Source organism: Zingiber officinale, chromosome 6A, assembly GCF_018446385.1.
Source record: "Zingiber officinale cultivar Zhangliang chromosome 6A, Zo_v1.1, whole genome shotgun sequence".
Lineage (NCBI taxonomy): Eukaryota > Viridiplantae > Streptophyta > Magnoliopsida > Zingiberales > Zingiberaceae > Zingiber > Zingiber officinale.
The window spans coordinates 89,092,505-89,106,453 of record NC_055997.1 but is presented as its reverse complement, the minus strand read 5'-3'; the positions used below and the strand labels follow the sequence as shown (position 1 = coordinate 89,106,453).

At 37.3% G+C, this 13,949-nt stretch overlaps 1 protein-coding gene across 1 annotated transcript; it reads left to right on the top strand.

Moving 5' to 3' along the window:
* The first annotated feature begins 12,965 nt into the window (after positions 1–12,965).
* LOC121996859 lies at positions 12,966–13,557 on the top strand. Its single transcript, XM_042550998.1, has one exon. The coding sequence runs from the start codon at positions 13,047–13,049 to the stop codon at positions 13,380–13,382; it is 336 nt and encodes a 111-aa protein (XP_042406932.1). The 5' UTR covers positions 12,966–13,046; the 3' UTR covers positions 13,383–13,557.
* The last annotated feature ends 392 nt before the right edge of the window (positions 13,558–13,949 follow it).

Below are 13,949 nucleotides of genomic sequence, written 5' to 3'. Positions count from 1 at the left end.
TCACTTGATGACTCCCGTGCGGCCGACAAGAGGGGCGAGGAGTGAATTGCTTGTAGATTACAAATGGAAAAACCCTTCTCATTCTTACAATGTAAATTAGCAACATGATATCAATTATAATAACAATAAATGAACAACTAATAAAATAAAGAATAGGTAAAAGGCCAAAGGTTTACTTAGTTACAATCTAGGTGCTTGTTAATCCAAGGCGTTGGAAAAAACATTGCAGATCTCCTTCGTTTAAGGCAGAGAAACCTTTTACACACTTTGAACACTCAGAAAGTTATTAGGAAATGAATACTGAAGTTGTCGTATATTTCCTAACTTCAGGATCCTTTTTATAGCTCCTGGAAAATCCTATTCGTATCTTAAAGGCGCCTCCAAAGAGGTCCAAGGCACCTTCCATTAGATAAGCATTATCCGTTGAGGATAAAGCATATCCGCGGCTAACGACTATCGGAAGGCGCCTTCAAAGGTTGGAAGGCACCTTCGTACTATTCATCGAAGGCACCTTCTAGCCATGGAAGACGCCTTCCACAAAGAAGCGCGAGGGTACCTTCAACTCTATTGAAGGTGCCTCCAGCAGCTCTTACAGCACTCCCTTTGCTCTTTTGCCACTCCGATCGTTTGGGTGATTTTGTCCATCCGGAATTGAGCTCACCTATACCCATCTTTCGGCCTTCTCCTCGAGTAGGCTTCCTCCCCGGCTTCTTGTCCCTCGAACGTTTTACACGTCCTTCTCATCCACTAGTGTACTCTTCCGCAGTACCTCGTCCCTTGAACGCACCGAGTCCGTCGGCTCTCCCCTGTGCTGTCCTTCTCGCTAGCTGCGTCTTCTGCTCAACTTCTTGTGCTCTTAGGCTCCTACACACTTAGACACAAGGATCAAATACCAAAGGACCTAATTGAACTTGGTTGATCACATCAAAACTACCCTGGGGTTCTAACACTTCCGAGGATGTGCGAAATAAAGCCCTGTGATATGGGATTGACGTGTTCGGTACTTCCTAGAAGGCGCCCTTCAGCCGGTGGTTTGGCTTGCGATCGGGTCTTCCGTTCGGGTTCTATGGTCAGCTCGTTGACCTATTGCCGATACAGTTGAGTCGTTCGGCGCTCGGCAGTTGGCTGCTATCTCCTGTTGCTATTGCACCATCTTGGCAGCTCAAGCATTTATTAGCATTTCTAGCTTTTCTTGCTGTAGTGAGTCGTCTAGTATCTTCCATTATCACGTCTCAGATGCAGGTGTAGTTCCCACAGATGGCGCCAAATATGATCCTGTCCGAAAGCTGAGAAGACGGTTTGCTGGGAATGTGGCTCTGCGGTTGACTGGAAGAAGACTCTGTGTTGTCCTGCAAAACCAGGAGCGTTAGTGTCGGTCTAGAGAAGGAGTGATCCGTGTATAAGGAGAAGAACAGTGAAAAATTGTAGCAATGAGCGTTTAGAACAATGAAGCATCACATACCTCTGCTTGTGGATGGAGACTCTATTTTATAGTGTTACGTAACATCTGTGCACGTATCTCAAACATCCTTAAACGATCACGTAAATATCTAATATGACATGCTAGAAGCTTCTAAAGTACTATTTGCTTGCTGAATATTCTTTGTTGTCGACGGCGTAAACTTCTAAAAGAGTATGGTAAGATATGTAGATGAATCCTGCTATAGGCTGACCGGAGCCGCTAGGCCGGGACATCACCAACTTGGCTGTACTGAATGGAGCTATGAGTCTATTCTTCACTTGGCCTTGCTGTTATCGAAGAGGCACATTATGCCCGATCGGACCTTAGGTCTGATGGGTAAGAATGGTAGACTGGGTAACTTAGTATTTGGTTTTGGACCTCGGTTGCAAGTTACAAAGGGTCAACTGCTCGAATGGTCCGATCGACCTTTCAAGTCCGACCAGCTCTAGAGGCCCACTCGGCCACCCTTGGTCTGTGGTTTCGTTGTCCGCTCAACCCTACGATTTTGACCATTTGACTTTAACATCCACGTCAGTCGATCTATACTGCTTTAATCCACTTTTAGAGGATCTATCTTTATCACCATATAGCTATATAACAATTATGATCAGTAATTCTTATTATTATATTTAATTGTTTATAATAAAGTAATTAAGGTAAAAATTGTTAGGGTGTATACTAAAAGGCTAGCTTTTGATATAAACATTTATCTAGTAATAAGAATCACATTGGTCAAATGTCTACATTTATGATAAATGTAGTTGTTCAATTAATTATATTGTAGATAACATGGTGTGTGGTGTCACACACAGAGGATCATGTTATCAGTACCTTATAAATTATAAACAGTAGCTCACGACCAAAATGGAAAGGAACAAACCATTAGAAGGTCGTAGTGTAATTAGGTATCAGTTTATCTTGACTGTATAATTACACTAGTACACTTAGAGTGTATTGAGTAGGACCATTTGAGGTCGTTTCTTTTATACTGATTTTATAAAGAAACAAAGATCTCGGTTATTATGGAAGTGTGTGCTCTTAATCCTAATATAATAACAAGCACATATATTTGATATTTATTTCTTTAATTTATCAATGGGTGAGATTTAGTTCGATGAATCAATAAGCCCGATAAGTTGGGAAATGGTATCACTTATAGTGTGTGTTGTTGATTATAGAAGGAAACTGTGTCCTAGAAATACTAGGTTGATAATGTCCTCAAGAGGAGCTCATAAGGATTGTCATGTTAAACCCTGCAGGTGGACCTAGTCCGACATGATGATTAGGTTGAGTGGTACTACTCTTGGACTAAGATATTAATTAAATGAGTTGTCAGTAACTCACTTAATTAGTGGACATTCGATATCTTAAACACAGGGAGACTAACACACTCATGATAAAAAGGAGCCCAAAATGTAATTTGGGATTGGTGCGGTAGTTCAATAATAGTTCTCTAGTGGAATGAATTATTATTGATAAAATTAAGTTGTGTGTTCGGGGCGAGCACGGGATGCTTAATTTTATCGGGAGACCAAAACCAATTCCTCCTCCCGGTCCCTATCGTAGCCTCTTGTATATAGAGATTTATACCCACCACATACCCACCTTCTTACCCAACCAATAGGGGCCGGCCAAGCTAAGCTTGAAGCTCAAGCTTAGGGCCGGCCAAGGTTGGCCTTAAGGTGGCCGGCCAATAGCTTGAAGCCCAAGCTTAGGTGGCCGGCCACATCATATTAAAAAGGATTTTTTATTAAAATTATTTCTTATGTGGATATCATAGTTTTAAAAGAGAGTTTAAAAATTAAATCTTTCCTTTTAGAAGCTTTCTACAAAAGATTAAGAAAAGATTTGAAATCTTTCCTTATTTGTAGATTGAAAGGAGATTTTATTTTTAAGAAAACTTTCCTTTTTAACCATGATAATAATTTAAAGAGAAGTTTAAAATTAAATATTCTCTTTTATTAGTTTCTACAAAAGATTAAGAAAAGATTTGATATCTTTCCTTATTTGTAGATTGAAAAGAGATTTTAATTTTTAGAGATAACTTTCCTTTTTAGAAATTATCCACATGTTTAAAAGAAAGTTTTTAATTTATAAAATTTCCTTTTACTAACCAATCATGAAGGGATAAAATTATTGGAGAAATTTTTATAAATTTCTGGAGACAAATTAGGAAGTTTTAATTAATTAAAACTCTCCTTGTTTATAGCTTGATGGTGGCCGGCCATGTAAATTGAGAATAGGAAAATTGTTTTTAATTAAATAAAATTTTCTTTTCCATGGCAAAAGAATTAAGGAAGTTTTTAATTAAATTTCCTTATTTGCCAAGACCAAGGATTATAAAAGAGGGGGTAGAGGTGCCTTCATGGGTGATCAACTCTATTATTCTTCTCCTCTCTTTTTCTCCTTGGTGGCCGGCCCTAGCTTCTTCCTCTTCTCTTCTTCTTATGGTCGGCGGCAACCTCTCTTTTGGAGCTCTTGATGGTGGCCGGTTCTAGCTAGGAGAAGAAGGAGAGAAATGTGGTTTTGTTTCTTGCATCCCTTGGAGCTTGGTGGTGGTGGCCGGACCTCTACTTCTCTTGGAGAATTGTGGTGGCCGAAACTTGTAAGGAAGAAGAAGGTGCTTGGTGGTTCTCATCTCGGAAGATCGTTGTCCACACAACGTCCGAGGTTAGAAGAGGAATACGGTAGAAGATCAAGAGGTCTTTTAGAAGGTATAACTAGTAATTTTTCCTTTCCGCATCATGCTAGTTATTTATGGAAATAATACCAAATACAAGAGGCTTACGATTCTAGAATTTCGAATATGTTTTTCGATGTTGTGTTCTTTTATTTTTTTTTTCCTTGTGATTTGATTGTTCTTTTCGGTTAACCTAAAGTTATTTTAGGTAATTAAATATTACCTTTCTATAAAAGGTTTTGTATAGTCGGTGGTGGTTGCTTCCATATCCAAGAAGGCCATGTGCCTCGCCACGTCGGAACCAATTATGGAAATTAATATTTAATGGAATTAATAACTTAGGTGATTTGGATCAAACGTGTTAAGTTCCGCAGGAGATCCAAGTCTAAACCTTAAAGAACAAATAGATTAAGTTTTGGATCAAACGTGTTAAGTTCCGCAGGAGATCCAAAATTTAATTTAAAAGAACACATGGTAGCTAGGAAAAGGTTCAGACCTTTGTACAAAATTTTTGTACAGTGGAACCTCTAGGTTTTCCGAGTAGCAACCAACAATTGGTATCAGAGCTAGGGTTTTGCCTCTGTGTATTTGGTATTAGTTTAATTATGCACATGTCATACATAATTTAGGCAGGATAATAGTAGGATGTGCTAACTTTGTGGATGCAGGATCCAACTATTATGGCTTATAGTTTTATGTGTGTGATTGGACCCTTGGACATGTCAAGGGCATTTATATGTGTGTGCATGATTGTATTATAAAATACAGCAGGAGCTGTATTTAGTTTTATTAGGATTTTATTTTTGATCTAGATACATGTACATTCCTTTTATGGAATATAGGATCAAAATTGTAAAATTCTATTTATGTCGCGGATCGAATCTTGCAAAGCGTGGAACCTTCTAAGGACCAGAGGCGCAGCAGAACAAGGAGCAAGATGGATGCGACAGCTAGACTCGGTGGCGGTGGCCAAATATGGCAGCAGCTTGGGATGACAACACACGGAGGACAACTAGAGATAAAAGTCATAATAGTTTAAAATTAGATTTTCTATTTATTGCTTTTATATTGTGCTGTGTGTGCATGTTAGTTTACAAGTTTAGTAGGCTAGCATAGTTAAAATTCCTCATCAATAAATAACTAAGTGGGAGAGGGATTTTTAAGTAAATCCCATGGTCTCCATTACTGGTTTGTAAGTGATGCAAACAATCTTTGTTTCTGGTGTGCCCTTCCATCATCATCATCATCTCACTCACTTCCATTTTGTGGTGACTGAAGTTATAAAGGCGTGTGATCTTCCCCAACGGAAGGGGCATAATCTTATTAATGGACTTAGTGTCAAGTAATGGTATACACTTAGATACATCTAATAGTATCCTCCCCATCGGAGTCACTTCTATTATTTGTGTGATCAAATGAAACCAACTATTAATTTGTCATAAAACTAGGTTGACAAGATAATAAAATTAAAGGGTTAAAACCCCTCTTACAAATGATTGATTTTGTATACGTCCACACTAACGTGGCATACAAAATTAACGGTGTTTGAGATAATTTTATTTGTCATAAAGTTACGTTGACAAGATAGTTAATGGGTAAAACCCTCCTCTTACAAATGTTGATTTTGTATACGTCCACACTAACGTGGCATGCAAAATTCACGGTGTTTTGAGGTGTTGGTAAATTTAAATAGTATTGTTAGAGGAATCAATATTATTTTAAATTTAGAGTCTTGACCAAATATTTGATTAAAGATAGACCAACTATTAATTTTATTTGTCATAAAGTAAGGTTGATGAGATAATAAAATTAAATAAAATTTCCTCTTTGAAATTGTATACGTCCACACTAACGTGGCATACAAAATTCATGGGGATTTTTAAGGAGTTGGTCTTAACCAAATATTTTTGTGATTCTTAGGAAGATGGTCAATCCCTAGCTGATATACTTTAGGATAGACTTAGTGGTCCCAATTATAATTGATTGGAAATAGAATTTGGACATTAAGGTAGACTGTCCTCTTAGAACTAAGAATAATATAGGTGTATTTTATTCATTAGTTGATACATGTTTAGTGGAGTTATCTACCGGTACCTGGTGTGTAGATATGGGAGCCACTGATCATGTCTGCAATTCATTGCAGGGTTCCAGGATACCCGACAACTAAATGAAAGGTAAATCACCGTCCACATGGGCACTACTGCAAAAGTAGCAGCTGTTGCAGTGGGAGAGGTTTATTCTCTAATAGGAATAAAATTTGGATTATTAGGAATTGTCTTTACATACTAAGTTTAGAAAGAACCTGATTTCAGTTTCTAAACTATTATAGAATAGATATTGTGTCTATTTTGATAACAAAGTTGTTATCAAGAAAAATAGGCAAGTTATCTATTCTGGTATGATTGGTTGACAATTTATAATCCAATAACTCCCATGATGCAACAAATGGAAATTAATAACACATCTTCTAACTTAAGAGAAAGCAACCTTCGAAAATGAACCAATTATATCTTTGACATCTAAGGCTAGGTTATATTAACTTAAGTAGGATTCATTGGTAGCTGATGAACTTTTGGGTTCATTAGTAGTGGAAATCTTTTCAACCTGCGAGTCTTACTTGGAAGGAAAATAACCAAGAAGCTTTTAAGTCCAAGGGGTATGGAGTTAAAGATATGTTGAAATCGGTTCATTCTGATTTGTGTGATCCTATGACTATCCAGACAAGAGGTAGTATTGAATATTTCATCTATTTTATAGACAACTATTCAAGATACAAATAAATTTACTTAATGTACCGCAAGACTAAGTACTTTGATTAGTTCAAAGAGTACAAGGCTGATGCGGAGAAATGTTAAAGTAAATGTCACTATGGTAAGATCGTAGTGGCAAGTACCTCTTGGGAGAATTTAGGAGTCACTTATCAAAAGTAGGGATTCAATCCCAACTAACTGCACCTGGTACACCCAACAGAATGATGTAGTAGAAAGAAGGTAAAGGACTCTTATGAAATAATTAGATAGATGATGAGTTATTTAGAAAATTACTAAATTTGTTTTAAGGATAAACTCTGATAACGAAAGTGAACATAGTACCTTCCAAGTTAGAACTCTCTACTCATATAGAATTGCTGAATAGGTGAAAACCTATTTTGAAGCATATTCGGATTCGGGTAATCCAGCACATATATTAAAGAGAGACAATGATAAGTTGGATAGGAGTTCACTTGTTTGTAAGTTATCCTAGATAAACAAAAGTAAGTTTATAGTCTTAAAAATCAGAAGGTCATTGTTAGCATCAATGACTGATTTTTTAGAAAAGGACTATATAATGAACCACGTGCTCATAAGTAAATTTGTTCTTAAGGAAATAATAAAGGACATGTCTAACCTAGTACCAACTGTACAAGATGAGATACCACAAGAAAACTGCAACTCGTATCACAAATTGATACACAATTACAGAAAGTGTCTTATTGTAGTGGGAGGGTTGTTATGCAACCTAAATAGGTTCATGTTTTGGGAGAGTTTTTGGACTCGATCCCTGGAGGGCATGAACCTGATCTCCGGTCATATGATGAAGCACTCCAAGATAAAGATGCAGCATCTTGGCAAAGAGTAATGAATAAAAGAATTAGAATATATGTATTCTAATAAAATCTGGAAGCTTGTAGAATCACCAAATGGTGTAAAAGCCGTTGGGTATAAAAAGGTCTATAATAGGAAAAGAGAGATAGACATGAAGGTAGTAACTTTCAAAGCAAGGCTTGATGAAAAAGGAAACTTTTTCACTGGTAGTCATGCTTAAGTCTATCCGGATTCTTTTATCTATTTGGCAAGAGGATGTCAAGACAGCATTCCTTAATGGAAGTTTTGAAGAAATCATCCATATAAAACAACCAGAAGGGTTCATTGCAAAGGGCTAAGAGCATCTTGTGTAAGCTCAATCAGTCTATGGACTGAGGCAAAGCTTCAAGGTCTTGGAACATCCGGTTTATCAAAGTAATCCAGATCTATGGATTTATTTAGTAACTGGATAAGTCTTGTGTATACAAAAGGTGTGATGGAAGCGTGGTGGTATTTCTTGTACTATACGTAGATAACATTTTTGGTAGTTGAAAACAATATCAAAATATTGTCAGAAGTAAGGGTATGGTTGTCCAAATAATTCGATATAAAGGACTTGGGAGAATGTATATATTTTTGAGATCAAAATAATAAGGGATCGAAAGAAAAATATATTTTACTTATCCCAAGCTTGATACATCGGAAAATCCTTGCTCGTTTTAAGCATGCAAAACTCCTCGAAAGGTTTCTTACTTTTTAAGGATGGAGTAACTTTATCTAAAGATATGTCTCTGTAGACATCAAAGGAGATAAAGAAAATAAAGGCAGTTCTTTATGCTACGGCTGTTAGAAGCCTAATGTATGCTATATACGAGATCAGAAATCTGTTTTGCCAAAGGCATAGTTAGCAGATATCAAAGTAACCCTGGACAAGGACAGTGGACTGCAGTAAAGCATATATTGTAGTACCTTAGAGGCACTAGAGATTATATGCTAGCTTACAAGACAGTTATTTTGGTCCTTGTGGGTTGCATGGAATTTGACTTCCAATCGGATAGGGACAATAATAAGTCAACCTCGGGGTTTTGTGTTTACTTTAGGAGGTAAAGTCATAACTATGGAAGAGTGATAAGCATAGGTGTTTTTCTGGACTCCACCATAGAAACTTAGTATATGGCAAGCCTCTGAGGTAGCTATAAAAGCTGAATGACTCAATAATCTCAAGATAGACTTAGATATGATTTCTGGTTTGTCCAAAGATTATTATAATTTATTGTAATAATGTTGGTACAGTAGCAAACTCGAAGAAACCATAAGTCTATAAAGGCAAGTAAACACAATAGAGCGCAAGTACCACCCAATACGAGAAATCGTATAAACGAGGAGAAGTTGTTGCTTGCATCAGGTGATGACCTATAGATCCTTCCACCGAGGTCCTTAAGGCAAGAGCTTTTGATGGACATGTTGAAGGGTTAGGAATCAGATGTATGGCAGCAGATATGGCAGCTTAGTCTTTTAGTATAAGTGGGAGATTGTTAGGGTGTATACTAAAAGGCTAGCTTTCGGTATAAACATTTATCTTGTAATAAGAATCACATTGGTCAAATGTCTACATTTATGATAAATGTAGTTGTTCAATTAATTATATTGTAGATAACATGGTGTGTGGTGTCACACACAGAGGATCATGTTATCAGTACCTTATAAATTATAAACAGTAGCTCACGACCAAAATGGAAAGGAACAAACCATTAGAAGGTCGTAGTGTAATTAGGTATCAGTTTATCTTGACTGTATAATTACACTAGTACACTTAGAGTGTATTGAGTAGGACCATTTGAGGTCGTTTCTTTTATACTGATTTTATAAAGAAACAAAGACCTCGGTTATTATGGAAGTGTGTGCTCTTAATCCTAATATAATAACAAGCACATATATTTGATATTTATTTCTTTAATTTATCAATGGGTGAGATTTAGTTCGATGAATCAATAAGCCCGATAAGTTGGGAAATGGTATCACTTATAGTGTGTGTTGTTGATTATAGAAGGAAACTATGTCCTAGAGATACTAGGTTGATAATGTCCTCAAGAGGAGCTCATAAGGATTGTCATGTTAAACCCTGCAGGTGGACTTAGTCCGACATGATGATAAGGTTGAGTGGTACTACTCTTGGACTAAGATATTAATTAAATGAGTTGTCAGTAACTCACTTAATTAGTGGACATTCGATATCTTAAACACAGGGAGACTAACACACTCATGATAAGAAGGAGCCCAAAATGTAATTTGGGATTGGTGCGGTAGTTCAATAATAGTTCTCTAGTGGAATGAATTATTATTGATAAAATTAAGTTGTGTGTTCGGGGTGAGCACGGGATGCTTAATTTTATCGGGAGACCAAAACCAATTCCTCCTCTCGGTCCCTATCGTAGCCTCTTGTATATAGAGATTTATACCCACCACATACCCACCTTCTTACCCAACCAATGGGGCCGGCCAAGCTTGAAGCTTAGGGTCGGCCAAGCCTAAAGGTTGGCCTTTAAGTGGCCGGCCAATAGCTTGAAGCCCAAGCTTAGGTGGCCGCCACATCATATTAAAAGGATTTTTATTAAAATTATTTCTTATGTGAATATCATAGTTTTAAAGAGAGTTTAAAATTAAATCTTTCCTTTTAAAAGCTTTCTACAAAGATTAAGAAAAGATTTGAAATCTTTCCTTATTTGTAGATTGAAAGGAGATTTTATTTTAAGAAAACTTTCCTTTTAACCATGATAATAATTTAAAGAGAAGTTTAAAAATTAAATATTCTCTTTTATTAGTTTCTAAAAGATTAAGAAAAGATTTGATATCTTTCCTTATTTGTAGATTGAAAAGGGATTTTAATTTTAAGAGATAACTTTCCTTTTGGAAATTATCCACATGTTTAAAAGAAGAATTTTAATTTATAAAATTTTCTTTTTATTAACCACCATGAAGGGAAAATTATTGGAGAAATTTTTTATAAATTTCTGGAGACAAATTAGGAAGTTTTAATTAATTAAAACTCTCCTTGTTTATAGCTTGATGGTGGCCGGCCATGTAAATTGAGAATAGGAAAATTGTTTTTAATTAAATAAAATTTTCTTTTTCATGGCAAAAGAATTAAGGAAGTTTTTAATTAAATTTCCTTATTTGCCAAGACCAAGGATTATAAAAGAGGGGGTAGAGGTGCCTTCATGGGTGATCAACTCTATTATTCTTCTCCTCTCTTTTCCTCCTTGGTGGCCGGCCCTAGCTTCTTCCTCTTCTCTTCTTCTTATGGCCGGCGGCAACCTCTCTTGGAGCTCTTGATGGTGGCCGGTTCTAGCTAGGAGAAGAAGGAGAGAAAGGTGGTTTTGTTTCTTGCATCCCTTGGAGCTTGGTGGTGGTGGTCGGACCTCTACTTCTCTTGGAGAATTGTGGTGGCCGAAACTTGTAAGGAAGAAGAAGGTGCTTGGTGGTTCTCATCTCGGAAGATCGTTGTCCACACAACGTCCGAGGTTAGAAGAGGAATACGGTAGAAAATCAAGAGGTCTTTTAGAAGGTATAACTAGTAATTTTTCCTTTCCGCATCATGCTAGTTATTTATGGAAATAATACCAAATACAAGAGGCTTACGATTCTAGAATTTCGAATATGTTTTTCGATGTTGTGTTCTTTTGTTTTTTCTTTTCCTTGTGATTTGATTGTTCTTTTCGGTTAACCTAAAGTTATTTTAGGAAATTAAATATTACCTTTCTATAAAAGGTTTTGTCTAGTCGGTGGTAGTTGCTCCCATATCCAAGAAGGTCATGTGCCTCGCCACGTCAGTACTGGGAATCAATTATGGAAATTAATATTTAATGGAATTAATAACTTAGGTGATTTGGATCAAACGTGTTAAGTTCCGCAGGAGATCCAAGTCTAAACCTTAAAGAACAAATAGATTAAGTTTTGGATCAAACGTGTTAAGTTCCGCAGGAGATCCAAAATTTAATTTAAAAGAACACATGGTAGCTAGGAAAAGGTTCAGACCTTTGTCAAAATTTTTGTACAGCGGAACCTCTAAATTTTCTGAGTAGCAACCAACAAAAATTAGTAGGACATCTCAAATTAATATAAACACCATATTAACGTGAAAAAACAAAAATCCAAATGAGCGCTCTTATAGAAATGAACGCCCCTCATTTTAAAAATATCTGTGCATTTAGTATTATAAAACTACCTGTTAATTTTTAGCATATATAGAAACTACCTGTTAATTTTTAAAATTATATGCTAACTTCTGTAAATTGGATCATAATTAAATTATGTTTATTTAAAACATAGTGAATGTCATAAAGTTTTTATCATTTAGTTAAATTTGTTCGTTGAAATATTATTTTAATTATGTTCACTCATAAAATTAAAATTAAAATAATATAAAATATGGTTGTAAAAACTAACTACTAGGTTTTACAATTATAAAAGCTAGCAACCTATTTCTACACGATCAAATGATAATATAATATATTGTAGAAGCTAGTAATTAATTTACACACGTTATAGAAATTAAATGTTAGTTTTTATAATTATAAAAATTAATTACTAATTTTTATAGGGCCGAATCATCAGATAATATAATAATAATTTTTTTTTGGATAGATCACTTTTAGAAAACAAAAGCACAGAGAGACACTTATTTGAATTTAATCAGAAAATAAGATGATGTAAACAAAAGCACAGAGAGACACTTATTTGAATTTAATCAGAAAATAAGATCATCATCTGATAAAAACGCAATTGATAGACGTTCATCTTATTTTTAGCCAAGTAATTATTGTTATTGAATGCCGACTTATCTTGTGCGCGTGCATGCAAACCCCTTCGATGCCTTATCTCAAATTGCAGTAGCAGAATCATTCGTGCATCTTGCAAACCCTCTCCTCTAGACACAAAGACCCCAATATACGGCAGACCTTCGACGCTGGTGCTGTCTTTGTGCGCCAGCCCTTCCACTATCCATTTTCAAAGCATCTATCCACATTCTCAATCAATCACCAACCATCACTATCACCATCACCATCACCATCACCATTTTGGGCCCAAAACAAGCACCACCAGCGTGCAATCACAAGCCAGTGTATCTGGCCGCACTTGAGGTGGCTGAGTGGCTCCGCCCCACCACCACCACAGCCATCCACCGCTGCCCATGCGAAATCCTTCTCTCCACATTACGTGAACTCCCACACAACTTCGGCCTCCCCACTTTCCCAAGGAATCCGGCACTGACATTCTGTGCATCTCTGTTTCTGTATAAATACCACTGCCTACTTCACCCTCGATAATACAGCGTAAGCCAATGGCGAGGAGGCCCGTTGCCAGCGTTTTCTCCGCCGCCGACGCCGCCTCGTGGTACGTCGCTTTGGTCCTCGGGGCGCTCGTCCTGGCCAGCTCGCTGCGTGAAGGCGGCTCAGCGGAGGCGACGGTGCAGCTGGACGAGCCGGCCGGCGGCGGGCGGCTAGTGGCACGGCCGTGCGACGAGATCTACGTGGTGGGCGAGGGGGAGACGCTGCACAGCATCAGCGACAAGTGCGGCGACCCTTTCATCGTGGAGCGCAACCCGCACATACACGACCCCGACGACGTCTTCCCGGGCCTCGTCATCTTGATCACCCCGTCCAAGCCTCCTATGTAGTGTAGCCACCAGAAACATATACAAAATGGCGAGGATTAACTATTAATCATGATCTGTAAATATATATGGATGAAGATTGTTGAAACCCAAATTAAAGGAATCAAAATTACAAATAAAAAATATTTGCTTCTTGGATGATTTCCTCTATCAATAAAACAGATAATTAACTCGTACATGGCTTTTTCTTCTCTTCTTCATTCTGAATGTGGATCAAGGGCTTAACCATAATCAAGCATCATTTGCAAACTTATTGTTCAATGAGTAGATGAACTGGCAGAGCAAATTGAACGAACGAACTTAGGAGGCACGTGTCTTCTGATTTGGCTGGAAAACATACTCGATGAGCGACTCCTTAATTGGGAGGAGCTCTGGGAACTCATTTTTCAGTTTGGTGGTATCCAATTCGTTGTTGCTCCGCTGGGCAACGATCACCTTCGCTTGCTCTTCGAGTGTGAAATTCTTCAATGTGAATTTTGGATCGACGTAGTCTCTGTACATCTCCAGGATCTCGTTGTGGCTCACCATGCCTGGGTTGGTGAAGTTTCATATACCAGTAAGATTATGCTT